Source organism: Anopheles funestus, chromosome 2RL (assembly GCF_943734845.2).
Source record: "Anopheles funestus chromosome 2RL, idAnoFuneDA-416_04, whole genome shotgun sequence".
NCBI lineage: Eukaryota > Metazoa > Arthropoda > Insecta > Diptera > Culicidae > Anopheles > Anopheles funestus.
In genome coordinates, this window is record NC_064598.1 from 60,741,263 (window position 1) to 60,755,864 (window position 14,602).

Genomic DNA, 14,602 nt, shown 5'->3' on the forward strand with positions numbered 1-14,602 from the left:
ATGAAACATCAAAGCTGTTGCGAAGTGTATTATAGGGTATGAAATACCTGATCTTACAAAACAGTACAAGCTAGAGTAGCTGCGGTAGATAATATATGTTGATGTTTGTAACCGAAGGCATTTGTGTAATGGTTATTAGTTTTGGGGTGACTTTAAAGATGATTTTCTTTTCCTTGAATAACTGAGCATTTATTTAGTTTGTAACCATACTGCTAAAAATATTACTCTTTTTTATAATGTTTGGGTGTGATGTTCACAGTTACATGCCAAATTTTTGCAAGTGAGAGTAAAATTTTAGTGTAGACTTCGTTCATGACTTGCTCTGAAATGAAATGTAAGAGAAATGATTTTTATAATCCCTTGAGCAGTAGTAGATCAAATTGTATTTTTTAATCGATTCACAATTAGTAAAATTAATTATTTTTGTTCGTTTGTAAGTACAAACAACAATTTTTCAGCCCACAGCGATTGATACCACGCCATGCTTCATGGTATCACTTTAAATACTCACTAAAACTGAATTGTGGAGGTGTGACCGTTTCAACCTTGTTGTTTTACTTTCATCGTATATTTTAGACCAATCAGCTACAGTAGACTGGATTGTGCTTTTTTCGGTGCACTTGATGCAGATCAGTTTCGGTGAGTAAAAGTAATGCAGTTTCTTGATAGTCCCGTCTCAAGGACACAAGGGATAACTAATAATATTATTCGGGATACTATTGTGAGTATAAAAGGCGTTGGTTGCCGTACAGCAAGACACAATCACACAGATCTTCGATTAGTAAACAATCCAGCTCCAATAATGGCGTTCAAAGTAAGAACATATTCGGTGGTCTATTCTTTGGACCATGTTTAACATTATTCATTCTTTTCGCTTCTGTAGTTTGTTCTGTTGGCTACTCTAGTAGCTGCCGCTAGCGCCGGTCTGCTCCCAGTTGCTCACCATGGTTCGATCGCTACATCGCACTCTACCATCCAGCATCATGCTGCCCCAGCTGCCCATTATGGTGGATCCATCCATGCCGCCCCGGCTATCTATCAGCACTCCGCTCCGACTATCGTGAAGACCATCGCTCAACCTACGATCATCAAGTCTGTAGAACACCATGCCCCGGCTAACTACGAATTCTCGTACTCCGTGCACGATGAGCACACCGGAGACATCAAGAGCCAGCACGAGACCCGTCACGGAGATGAAGTGCACGGACAGTACTCGTTGTTGGACTCTGATGGGCACCATCGCATCGTCGACTACCATGCTGATCATCACTCCGGATTCAACGCCGTTGTGCGTCGTGAACCATCGGCAGTGAAGATCGCCCAGCCAGTCCACAAGGTGATCGCTCAGCCTGTGCATGTGTCCAGCTATGTCCATGCTCCAGTAGCACACGCTACCGTCCAGCACCACCATGCTGCCCCGATCGCACACTACTCCGCCCCGATCGCACATCATGTTGCTCCGATCGCGCACTACTCTGCCCCGATCGCGCACCATGCTGCTCCGATTGCGCACTCCACATCGAGCATCGTTCATGGACAGAACCATCTGAGCCATCATCATTACTAAGTTCAAATAGAATGGTAGTGCTATCAGTGAAGTAGGAAATGAGTTAGTATTATAATAAAAAGCAATTCATAAAACAAAGTACTTTTCATCTTCGAGTTCAATGACTTGTATTGACTATTGGCGGCCACGGATTCTTAACTAACCACAAAGCGTGATAACATTTTTATGTCGACATGCATTGGATGCTTTGTAACTGCTATATAAATGTGTTTTCTTACGTTTGTTTATTGAAGTTAATTTCAAATTTTAAGACTTATTCTAATTTAAACATTTGATCGCATAAATATCGCTCAGATGATTTTTTAAAGGAATTCGCGTACGAAATTAGTACAGAATAGTTCAATATTAATCGCCATAATCTATTTAATTTTTTAGCAAACGTAGTGCTAGTTATTGAAATTAGTAACACTTGAACTATAACCATGGAATTGTTGTACAGATAACACACGTTTTATAACAGACCAAATTACCTAACCAAAATGGCGAGGAATCACTAAATATATGTCTCTCTCTTCTTGACTTTAACGACCTTACAGGTCACGCCGGCCATTTCTGGCTTACTAGACTTCTTTTTACCACATAGCCGGATAGTCAGTCCTTGCTACGGGGGGTCGGTCCAGATGGGATTTGAACCCGGTCCTGCCGTATGGACTGGCGCCGTTTATCGCATGCACCACCGGCCCGCCCTCAATATATGTATAAAGTTTATAATCATGGGAGAGTTAGGACGATCTTCTGCGAACCTGACGCCAGTATCGGTTAATTTAGTAAAGACAATCTTTCAAGCGAGTTCCCTAAGTTTCTCAACTACAAATCTTTGAATCTGGACCAAACACGAGATCCATCAAATTGAATGTGCTGTGCAATGAGTAGCAATATGTTTATTACCGCGATTTGTGCAGAAATTACAACACCACAGCAATGAGCAAACACATAAGATATTTCAAATGATGTATGGTTCTTACTCATTTATCAGGAGACACCCAATGAGATGAATGCAAAGCTTCAGGAATGTTCTTTGGTTTAAGGCCCCTGGTTATACCCTGGTCGTTTTGGTCAGACCATAGAACCATAGAAGTTATTTAAGCAATGTAATTCTAGACTGATAAATATTTATTTATCTTTGTTGATGGCTCCAACTTATGAGCAACGTTGATCGGCCGTATTTTCATGACATGACTTACCAATCACAAAATGGCATGTATTAAACGCTACTCAATACTTGAATCATCATTACTCAAGTTACTGGTCAATGTTGTGAAGTCTAATGGCTTATGGATTATGTGAGTTAATGACAACGTGCATGTGTTTACTGTTTTTTCTATGCTTCCTCAGATTTTCTGGAACATATCATATTTATTACAAACCCAGTGGCATGAATTCGTGGCCTTTAGTTGAAAACTCATAGCAACCCTTCTCTCTCTTCTTGGCTTTTAACGACCTTGTAGGTCAGGCCGGCCATTTCTGACTTACTGAACATATTTTTACCGCGTAGCCGGAAAATCAGTCCTTGCTACGGGGGAACGATTCAGATGGGATTTGAACTCGGTCCTGCCGTGTGGACCGGCGCCGTTTATCACATGCACTATCGAGCCACCCCATAGCCATCCTTATTATTATTATTATAACAGAATCTTGATATTATAACCGAGAAGGGAATGTTCGTAGGAAGCATATGCTTGTTAAGTAGATAGAACATATTTTCGTTCCAGGTATTGTAATTATAAGACTAAAACATTAAATTACTGAGAGTCTGTAAATAAAGATTTTTAATAAATTCCCCAATCATGGAGCATTGTGAAATATTCCATTCTTTTCCTCACGATTTATACCTTCGTAAGGGGTATTGGTGTTATTGGTAACACATGGAATATTTTTATCACTTTAAATACAATGGAGGTGTGACCGTTCCACCCTAGTTGTTTTACTTTCATCGTATTTGTGGCTTGTGCTTGTTTCGCTCTTTTCGTTACATTTGGCGTAGATCAGTTTCGGCGAGTAAAAGTAGTGCAGTTTCTTGATAGTCCCGTCTCAAGGACACAAGGGATAACTAATAATATCATTCGGGATATTATTGTGAATATAAAAGGCGTTGGTTGCCGTACAGCAATGCACAATCACACAGATCTTCGGTCAGTAAACTTCAGCTAGTCAGTTAGCTCCAAAAATGGCGTTCAAAGTAAGAACATATTCGGTGGTCTATTCTTTGGAACATGTTTAACATCATTCATTCTTTTCGCTTCTGTAGTTTGTTCTGTTGGCTACTCTAGTAGCTGCCGCTAGCGCCGGTCTGCTCCCAGTTGCTCACCACGGACCGATCGCTACATCGCACTCCACCATCCAGCATCATGCTGCCCCAGCTGCCCATTATGGTGGATCCATCCATACCGCCCCGGCTATCTATCAGCACTCCGCTCCGACCATCGTGAAGACCATCGCTCAACCAACGATCATCAAGTCTGTAGAACACCATGCCCCGGCTAACTACGAGTTCTCGTACTCCGTGCACGATGAGCACACCGGAGACATCAAGAGCCAGCACGAGACCCGACACGGAGATGAAGTGCACGGACAGTACTCGTTGTTGGACTCTGATGGCCACCATCGCATCGTCGACTACCATGCTGATCATCACTCCGGATTCAACGCCGTTGTGCGTCGTGAACCATCGGCAGTGAAGATCGCCCAGCCAGTCCACAAGGTGATCGCTCAGCCTGTGCATGTGTCCAGCTATGCCCATGCTCCAGTAGCACACGCTACCGTCCAGCACCACCATGCTGCCCCGATCGCACACTACTCCGCCCCGATCGCACATCATGTTGCTCCGATCGCGCACTACTCTGCCCCGATCGCGCACCATGCTGCTCCGATTGCGCACTCCACATCGAGCATCGTTCATGGACAGAGCCATCTGAGCCATCATCATTATTAAACGCCAATGCTGTTTTATGATGATTAAGTTGTTGACGTAATTAAAATGCAAATTTTCTAAAACATGTGTATTATTCGTTTTAATGGTTTCTTATTATTTGAAACTGAATTTATTTTGTTTCAGTCTAAACTCGCTGGAAGCTTACCGTCCTTACTCGCAATCAGTCTTCATTGCTGCTCTCCTTCTCGGTCATACCGGTGCTCGCGCTTTGATATCATCTATTCAATTTTACATTCCTTCCTGTATCCCTCGTAATCGTTCCTCTCTTGCGATCCCGACTCACCGAACTTCAGTACGGCGCAAAGACCCTTGGTGTGTACTATTCGTCATTTCAATTCCGTGTACCATATGTTCGACTTCTACGTTATCTTATCCACCTTCCGGTCCCTTCTTAAACACTCTTCCCATCTTTTTTCATCCCTGTCGTCCCAGTTCCATATCACTTAACAATGTTAGGTTTAGGTCTTAGTCAGTAAGTCCATTCTATAAACCGGCGTTATAACGGAAATAAATAAATTAATAATGATAATTGTTATTGCAATAATAATAATAACAATAGTGGTGGGCCGGCCCGGTGGTGTATGTGATAAACGGCGCCGGGTCACACGGCAGGACTTGGGTTCAAGTCCCATCCGGACCGTCTCCCCGTAGCAAGGATTGACTATCCTGCTATGTGGTACAATAAGTCTTGATACGACCAGGCCATTCTATCCGAGCAAAAAATTAATAATAATAATTTGATTTATGTTATAAATATATCATATTATATTATAAAATCTTATAAAAATAATAAGTGATTTTCTGTTAAGAAACCTTCATGATATTGTTTTTGTAATGGAACAATACATTCCAGCATCCCAGTGCTAACCATATTTTGTTATGTCGTCAGTCATCAAGATCAAACACTGCGTTTGTGAGTTTTTTTATCGTAAAATGTTTTGTTTACCTTCTTTATAGAGAGTTAGAAAAAAGAGGTTAGATTACACCGGAGAAATCACTGCATTATGAGCCAATGTATTTCGTTAACAGCTGCGAAGCCAAGTTTTTCAAATAACCTGATTGACTTTACGTTGTTTGCACTTATGAACGTTTGCACATGTTGCTGATGATCCACCGCTATAAGCCTTGCCATTGCTTTTGCTAGTGTACTTCCATAGCCTCTATTATTCCGATCAGGGACTGTGTACAGATGTCTGAATAGTAAAAATAATAAGCACTAGTTACTATTACAAGTATACCGATGTTCAAAACAGACTATCTTACGCGATGCCGTCGAGATCATTTTTAAACACACAAGATATCAGTTCACCCGAGGATTTATCAAACAGTCCAAGACCTCCATTATGTTTGATGGCTGACTCAATATACCACAGAGACATCTTATAACGATATGGCCACCATTCGTTTAACAGTTTTCCATGTTCTTTTTCTAATGGTTTCAGCTGCACTTCGCTTGGCACCCTAGATTCGACAGGAAAAACGCTCAATGGAAAAAAAGCTTTTCATGCGTAATGCATATGTTACTAATTACTTACACAAATTTGAGATTGGCTGCGTTTTCTCGTGGTATCCAGTAATTTACGTAATCAGATGTGTCTATTGTTAAGTTTAATTCTTTTGCTTTTTGGTGTATTTTGTCATGAATTAGCTTTTCCCCACCTATAACAAACGCTGGTTTAAGATGCCATTTAACTAGGTGCGTGTTTTGAAGTGCGTCACACAGCTCAAGAGGAGGATTTTGCAAAGAGTGGGCCATGATGTATAAATCCTAGAGAAATGTATAATAATCCATTAAAAGTAGTTTTAAAATTGATTTGCACCGTTCATCCTACAAAATAACTTACATCTTCACAGCTAATGGCTACAAATGTTGCAAATCGATTAAAATTCTGAATATTTGGAACGTAAATGGTTTTCCGTAACCTGTGCGACGCCACTTCTAGATCACTACCACAAATTGTTGTATTTAAGCGTAAAATGTTTTGTAATATTAACATAAACTGCACTGACTCGGGTAGGCTCGCTTCGTAAATTTCAATGAGTTGTCGTATTTCTTCTTCACTGGCTGGCCGTAGCGGCTCCATCTCACTGTTCGACTTTAGTCTGGCGATCGGAGCAAACAACTGAGAGCCCTAGTTTCTGAGGAACTAACTGAAACATTCCAGACGTTCAGATGAATAATGCTTCTCTTTTAGTGAAACTCTCTTTTCAATGGTTTATGGCCCGTTTCGCAATGTAAAAGAGCGAAAACATGATAAGACAAGCAAAAAATATGCACAGCTTATGATAAGGCGAGCACGTCAGTTCAAAGTAAATTTAAAATCTCAACATAGTGTTGTTTTCGAAAAGGTATATCAGTGAAAGTTAGTTGTTTATTAAATAACTGTTACAAAATATTTACCAAGAGTTCGAGGCTTGGAGAAAAGCTAAATTAATAAAACACAGGGTTTAGCATGTTAAACGATAACATTTAATATTATAAGTTTAACATGATACTTTTTACAATCCGTTTATGTAAACCCCCTACAAACATAGTAAAAACAAACATAGAAAAAAAAAAACTACGTTAAAAAATTACCTTTAAGACATAGTAAGTAATTAAAATAATGTAAAGAACAAGTCGGTTTAAATCCAAAAGAAGCAGGCTAGAGCTAAATAATAATAACAAGTAGAACAAACAACTGAACAATAAAAGCTATTACTTTATTTCAACAATAACTGTTTTTAACTAAAACTTCGTGCATTTTACTTATCCTGATGATTTGAGTCAAGTCTTATTCAATTCAGTAGTGCCCAGTGTAGGCTGGTTGAGCTAGAACCTTCTGAACGGGTTGCACCACTTTGACGTGTGTTGGTTCGCGTCGAACTACGGCGTTGAAACCATTATGATCATCAGCGGTGTAGTCTACGATGCGTTGGTGACCGTCAGCATCCAACAGACTATACTGACCCTGTACCTGGTCGCCATGGCGGGTTTCATGCTGGCTCTTCACATCTCCAGTATGCGAATCGTGAACTGAGTACGAGAACTCGTAGTTAGCCGGTGCGTACTCTTCGACCTGTTTGATATAGGTTGGTTGCGCGTAATTCTTAACAATAGTTGGCTGTACGTAGCTTTTTACTACTGCCGGTTGGACGTAGTTTTTCACTAGCGCAGGTTGTGCGTAGGTTTTCACAACCGTCGGTTGTTGCACTGTTTTGATTAAAGCCGGCTGTGTATATACTGTTTGCTGTTGCGCTGGCTTAAATAGGGCAGGCTGTGCGAAATTGATTGGCGCTGCATGATAAACGGGGCTTATTGGTTGTTGAATACCGGCGTTTGCTACGGCGAAAATAGCGCAAATAGCAAGAAACTAAAAGAAAGAAATTGTAAATAATTAGTATCAGTATATACCAGAAAGATAATTACCGCTGTATGATGCTGGGGGCAAAGCGTAGCGAACGTGTATTTATTTTCTCCAAAAAATGGCTTGCCTACTCACTTTGAAAGCCATTCTGACTAGCCGTGTATGACACCTTTCGGACCAAAAGAAATCAAGCGAATGACAGCATTCTTGAATTGAGCACTGTCTTTATATATGCGTCGCAACTCGCAGGGCAAAGTTCCTTGAAGCATTTCCTTGGAAGATTCAAACTCTGGGAAGGTCCTTGTGCACAGCAGCTTACGGTGCGGCCACTCTCCGGACGAAGGGGAATGGAAACAATCGAGAAGAGTTTGGGTAAGCTGCGTCCCCAGGCGAAACGGTGTGCGCCAGAACGTGTGTGCAGTATTTTCGGAAGTTGAAAGCAGTAACATGAAGCAGGCCAGTTTGTCTTCAAGGGCAAACTAGCATGTGGTATTGTGCCTCAGGTGACGCGAACAGCAAAACCAAGCGTTGCTTGATTGCGTCTTGCTGTTTTGGGCGATTGATTCAATTTACGATGTAGGCGCGAACGAAATTGGAGCGCACTGCTCGATCGGTACTTGAAGGCGCACCGGTTGATGATGATTTCTGATCGCTGTACGATAAATGTAGGCAAGTTGTAAGCTTGCCATGGATGTATATGCGATCGTGGGTCAACGCACATGAAGTTGTGTTCGTCGATGCGCGCTACATCGCGGAGGTTATAATTTCTGCAATTTTACGACTGAAATTGTGATACCGTTATGAGGTCAAAGATATATCCATTTTGTTGGATTCGTGCGTGGTTTGTTGGGTCAATCACATCAGCCAGTTTGAAAGCTGGCTATATGGACATACATACATATAAAAATGTAAGTTTTAGCCGACTTTTAGGACCACTATCAGATGGTTGTATAGAGCAAACCTTTATTTTGATTAACACTATTTTTAAGTTTAAATTATTTTTATTTTAACCAACGATTAGCAGCAATACGGCCAGGCCGTTCAGAAATAAGATCAGAAATGGAAAATGAACTTTAAACCTCCTCATCTTTTTCTTTGAACTAACTGGATTTGTAGGTTTTGTTCTGAGTTGTAATCACAAACTATAAATGAAAAAAAACTTTTTTTCAGCAAAATTATAAATCTTTCCCATGAGATCTAATATAAAGTTTAGATATAAATCTAGACAACAGCGGCTCATAAAAAACAGCGGTGCAAAATTCATAAAAATATTGCATATTTTATGTCTCTAGTTCAGTCAGTGTATTTTTTTAAGTTCTCGCAATTATGTTAAAATTTACATGATTACTGCGTCATAAGCTTTTTCGAGGTGTGTAAGGTCAGTAGATGGATTTTAAGCGGCAGCAGGGGGCCTCGAGCACAAAAGTATGTTATATAAATTTACAACTATTATTACAATCCAAACATTTCACATGGGTCCCTCTTTGCTTTCCCGGTTAGAATACGCACGAGTTTAAATCTGCCACTGTGTAAAATGGCTTCGCAGTACATTGTTAACCGAGAATTTTTTTTTCACATAAGAACACATTTCACATAGTATGTAAGACCTTTACAAAGATATTATATCGCTAGGAATTGTCTTGTTCTTGTCAATTGGCTTGTTCTATCTATTGGTTTGTGTTTCTAAGCAGTCCTTTGGACGGGCATGCGGCATGGAATTTGATGCCTGATCAGTCGTGATCAGCCGGACAAAAGACGTGAAAAACTACCACTACACCGCTAGACTACCCTAATCACTATATTATGCAGGGTGATTTAAAAATGAGGAATATTGTTGGAACACTGCTTACGATTTTTGAAAGTCGTGACAAGCTGACAACTATAAGAGCGGTTGATCACTACCGAAGCACAATTCAGGATCGTATGCGGAATAGTAGTTCCTTTTTGCCTTTTTCAACGCTCTCCATTCTGTAATTCTAAAAAGAAAACGACTGTATTGATCAATATTGCACAAGGAAAGAAGAAAAGTGTTTCCAAAAATGCTTTTCGAAACCGTAATGAACAAATACAAAATGTCTAACTTTACAAGGATTAACCAACTACTATACTTAATAACAAATCGCGTGTGCATCGCAAATAATAATTAGTGTATTAAAAATTAAGGTGATCAAACAAACCGGGAAACTGGATAAGTACAAGGGCTCTCTCATCTTGGCTTAACGACATTTAAGGTCATGCCAGTGATTTCTGGCTTACTAGACTTATGTTTATCATGTAGACGGTCCGGATGGGATTTGATACCCTGTCGTGTGGAATCGGTGCCGTTTATCACATACACCACTAGGCTGCACCTCCGAAGGGATCATTGGTTTGTTCAATACAATAAGAAGAAGGTGTTCAAAAATACAGAAAGGAGTATTTTTAGTAGCTATTGACGCTGAGGGTTGCGGCGAAAAAACACAATACCTTAAGTATCGTTATCATTTTTAACCTTATTTACATGGCCTAGCCGTTGTAGGGGCCGGTGGTGCATGTGATAAACGGCGCCGGTCCACACGGCAGGACCGGGTTCAAATCCCATCCGGACCGTTCCCCCGTAGCAAGGACTGACTATCCGGCTACGTGGTAAAATAAGTCTAGTAAGCCAGAAATGGCCGGCGTGACCTGTAAGGTTGTTAAAAGCCAAGAAGAAAGAGCCGTTGTACATGATTAAGAAAAACTCATGAATGCTAACTCAATTTCGTCTTAAAAGTTGTCACATATATTTGTACTGTTTAACCTAAGGGTGTTAAAAGTAAAGAGCGTGAGATACAGAAAGAGTAAAAGTGCACTTTGAAAATGGTAGTCTAAATCAGTGTCTCATACGATCTATGAAACATCCAAATTAGTAATGAGAGAGTCCTACGGTTTTGACAACAGTTGGAGCGGGCTGATGGTAGTATGCTGGCTGGGCAGCAATAATTTTAGCTGGCTGGGCAATGACTTTGGCAATGGCTGGTTGAGCAATGACTTTCTGAACAATCGGTTGCGGAATCTTGATATCGGTCGGTTCTCGATGTACGACTGCGTTGAATCCGTTGTGATCATCAGCGGTGTACTCGACGGTGCGCTTGTGACCATCAGAATCGATCAGACTGTATTGACCGTGCACTTGATCGCCATGGCGGGATTCGCGTTGCTCCTTGATATCGCCGGTATGATCATCGTGAACACCGTAGGAGAAATCGTACTGGGCATCGTGATCCTCATCGATGTGCTTGACGAGCGTTGGCTGAGCAATGGTTTTGACGATGGTTGCCGGTTGCGCTACGGTTTTAATCACGGCAGGCTGTGCCAGATGTGTGGAGTAGGCAGCTGGCTGGTAGGACGTATGGACTTCCTCAATCGGAATAACACCCGCGCTGGCTATGGCCAGTACAGCGAACAAAGCAATAAACTGCAGATAAAAAAGACAAACCAATGAGGGTTAGAAAATATATTGCGACATCGTTGTGATAATACGATAAACACTTACTTTGAATGCCATTTCGTTTGCCTTCCTAGTGTACTAGATCTGAAGATCCAACCTAAACTGATGGTTTAAGTTGGCGAACTCAACGCTTTTATATGGTCTCTTGGCTGGTTGCCGAATGATCGATGAACGTTGGCTGTCACAGTCGAAGGGTCCTCAACGAGTACGTCCTGGCAGACCCTGGAACTGTCTAGCAATTTCACTGCTCCGCCATTAGCCGTTCTTTTTGCATGTGTAGTGTCTGGTTTGTGTTTTTTTTTGTCTTCCCATGTTTTGCACATTTTATTTGCACCGTTGCAATTCTCGATTCCAAAAAGAAGGAAAACTTCTCCTTCCCACCAGTTGAAGCGATCGAATTATGCTAACTGCGAAGCCTGTTTTATCTTCTCCTTCGCTCTACGTTTCGGTTGACGTCAGTGTTCCGAATCAGTCATCGATGCGGGACGGTACTTTCAGTTTCGTTTTTCAAGATACAAGTTCAGATGTTGCATAACCGTGCGAACGAATAGCCCGAAGGTAAATTTTATGGTTGCGTGTGCAGCGGCTTCATTCCGGTCGGCTTGTTTTAGTTATGTTTGTTTGTTTTCTTTTCTTGGTGTTAAAGGGTGGGACAGAAAAGGTGAAAATGGAACTACCATTAAAAAGCCACAATAATGCGGCTGGTAAAAGCAAAAGAACCATCCCATTGGGATGTGAACATCCCTGACCATGGATCTGACAAGTGGACGGAAACACCCCATTTATGTATGGTAGTGAAGAACACTTTTCTCTATCATAGGAGCATTTACGTCTTCTTATTATTGTTAAAAAAAAAGGTTTTGCGTACAAATAATATGCATTTTTTCTGGAACGGTGAGCAAAAACTTTACACTTGGATGCACTCAAGGTCGATTGTTAACTTGCGTGGTGGACCTGAACGGAAACGAAGGCTTTCGTTTTCTATTGTGTTCGTGTGTAAATGGCTAAGCGCAAATTTTTATCAAGTTGTAGATCGTTTAATAAATCTTACGTATTTTGATACCAAGTTTATACTTCAGATCAAAGGCTTTGGCTTTCTATCGATCTTCATTTGCTTTATTAATTAGTTATATGATTGTCATTTTACAATATCACACTATAAAGGATGTAAAACATATATCAAATTTCTGATAAAATTACACCCTTTTTGCATGACAGGTATGGCGGTGAAAACGTTTCATGTGTGGCAGTGTTCTGGCAAAGAAAATCAGTTGCTGTACTGATAAGACACGGATGGCGCTTGGAATCGTACTTCTGATTGGGACGCAATTTCTTGGCCTGCTTGACGTCGATCATCCCGATTGTCACGTCTATCATCTCGGCGTTCATCACGGCGTTCTTCGCGACGCTCATCTTGGCGATCTCCTCGACGATCGTCGTTACGCTCATCGACTCGTTCATCTCGCGCACTATTTTGGCGGTTATCCTCACGGTTGGTATCTTGCCGGTCGTCACGGCGATTCTCTCGACGATCTTCACGGCGCTCCTCGCGGCGATCTTCACGGCGATCTTCACGGCGGTCATCACGACGTTCTTCCCGGCGTTCCTCATGGCGCTCATCACGTCCATCATCACGACGCTCATCCCGACGGTCGTCTCGTGGTTCCTCTGGCCGGTCATTACGATTACTGTCACGACGATCTTCGCGATGGTCTGTCAACGTATCTCGAATGTGGCTTCGATTATCGCGTTCATCATCAGTGCCATCTTCTCGATTATCACGCGAGACCTGCTCACGTCGTCGAATTTGATCTACACGGGAAACGGAAGTGTAGGCAGGAGCTAAAATAGCGTCGATGGTGTAAAGGGGAGCTACTGTTTGCGCGGGGATCAATTGCAACACTCTGTTGAGCCGTGGACGATTGGCAGGCTCACGACGTTGTTCGGCATTGAATCCAGTGCGATCGTCAGCCTGATAGTTAACAATCTGGCGAATACCATCAGCATCTACCCAAGAGTACTGCCCACGAACGTGACCATTGCGGCGAGACTCTTCCTGGCTCTTTTGGTCTCCGGTGACTGGATCGTGCACTGAATATGAAAAATCGTACCCTACTTGTTCATCGTTTTGGTTCTGTGCATCAGACGCATATCGTTTCACATCCCATGGATCGGCCGGGTTTTGTTGTTGTTGTTGTTGTTGCTGTTGTTGCTGCTGTTGGTGCGATTGCTGGTGGTAGTCTTGAAGACTGGCAGCACTCACAGCCGCTATTAGGAATATCGTAAACTGTAAACAGTAAACCATGTTAGAATAATTTTAAACAATTGTAGGCCATGTATCTTCTTCGTTAAATACCTTTAACGCCATCGCACCGTTGATGGTGTTTAAAATCTAGTATTGTATTAGAACTGCTCTGCGATCAAACTGATGCCATTTGCTCAGCAGTCTGGCCTTTTTATAGTGCTTATTATTTTGCTCTAGGTGTCTTCTTTTGCCTTTGACAACTAATAAGCAGCGGTAAGATGACACTGAGCGCAATTGTTGCGGTATTTAGTGTTCGGTACTATTCATGGGCGTCAGCAAGTAATAAGTATCATGGCTGATATCAGATATCCCGAGCTAAAACAACCTTTAGATAGCCTTGTATATACCTAAGTACATTTAACGGTAGACTGTGGTTTACCGAAATGCAAGAGAAGAGACACCTGTTTGGGTTGAAACACAACATACCTTGAATGTTTTTTTTATTTTACCACGTAGCATGATAGTCAGTCCATGCTACGGGGGGACGGTCCAAATGGGATTTGAACCCGGTCCCTGCCGTGTGGACGGGCGCCGTTTTTCACATGCACCACCGAGCAGCCCCCTACCTTGAATGTATCTCGAGTAAATATATGTGCTGTAGTTTTTTTACGTAAAAGTAGCAACTTGACATCAAATAAATTCATCAAAAATTGGTAGGACAGTTTGATCATAGGTTGCACTAATACTTTTATTGGCCACAATTAGTTAGTATGAATTATGAAAAATCTGAATGTTTATGGTTTTGCAATACATTTTTATACGCATACATAAATACGCTAGAATGGGAGCGTACTGAAAGTACTATCAAATTGAAAGTATAATACTGGATCGGTCATGAACTCGGCTGACATTTAGATACCACCGAATGAAGTTGAAGAAAAAGTGAAATGCAGTACATTGTATTCACAACAGTAAGACTAGTCAGAGTGATCTCGTGCAGTTCTGGCGACCATTGCGTATTTTGGGTGATTTTGGACGGACA

The 14,602-nt window shown here is 41.5% G+C and overlaps 4 protein-coding genes across 5 annotated transcripts; 2 read left to right on the forward strand and 2 right to left on the reverse strand.

Annotated features, from left to right (window-relative positions):
* Nucleotides 1-771: 771 nt before the first annotated feature.
* LOC125762642 (cuticle protein 7-like) lies at nt 772-1,712 on the forward strand. Its single transcript, XM_049424983.1, has 2 exons — nt 772-814; nt 884-1,712. The coding sequence occupies exons 1-2, from the start codon at nt 803-805 to the stop codon at nt 1,565-1,567; spliced, it is 696 nt and encodes a 231-aa protein (XP_049280940.1). The 5' UTR covers nt 772-802; the 3' UTR covers nt 1,568-1,712.
* Nucleotides 1,713-3,647: 1,935 nt separating this feature from the next.
* Nucleotides 3,648-4,584, forward strand: LOC125762638 (cuticle protein 8-like). The gene is made up of 2 exons (XM_049424980.1): nt 3,648-3,746; nt 3,816-4,584. The coding sequence occupies exons 1-2, from the start codon at nt 3,735-3,737 to the stop codon at nt 4,497-4,499; spliced, it is 696 nt and encodes a 231-aa protein (XP_049280937.1). The 5' UTR covers nt 3,648-3,734; the 3' UTR covers nt 4,500-4,584.
* LOC125762632 (cuticle protein 8-like) lies at nt 4,580-9,338 on the reverse strand. 2 transcript variants are annotated; one of them, XM_049424968.1, is made up of 5 exons: nt 7,982-9,338; nt 6,344-7,852; nt 6,035-6,267; nt 5,763-5,960; nt 4,580-5,692 (listed from the first exon to the last, which is right to left on the reverse strand). In XM_049424968.1, the coding sequence occupies exons 1-2, from the start codon at nt 7,991-7,993 to the stop codon at nt 7,283-7,285; spliced, it is 582 nt and encodes a 193-aa protein (XP_049280925.1). In that variant the 5' UTR covers nt 7,994-9,338; the 3' UTR covers nt 4,580-5,692; nt 5,763-5,960; nt 6,035-6,267; nt 6,344-7,282. The 2 variants fall into 2 exon arrangements, with proteins under 2 accessions (XP_049280925.1, XP_049280924.1); XM_049424967.1 differs by lacking the exon at nt 7,982-9,338 and having other exon boundaries at nt 4,581-5,692; nt 6,344-7,263.
* A 1,246-nt stretch (nt 9,339-10,584) lies between these two features.
* On the reverse strand, nt 10,585-13,780 carry LOC125774920 (probable inactive protein kinase DDB_G0270444). Its single transcript, XM_049445291.1, has 4 exons — nt 13,672-13,780; nt 12,586-13,602; nt 11,361-11,393; nt 10,585-11,282 (listed from the first exon to the last, which is right to left on the reverse strand). The coding sequence occupies exons 1-4, from the start codon at nt 13,681-13,683 to the stop codon at nt 10,731-10,733; spliced, it is 1,614 nt and encodes a 537-aa protein (XP_049301248.1). The 5' UTR covers nt 13,684-13,780; the 3' UTR covers nt 10,585-10,730.
* Between the last annotated feature and the right edge of the window lie 822 nt (nt 13,781-14,602).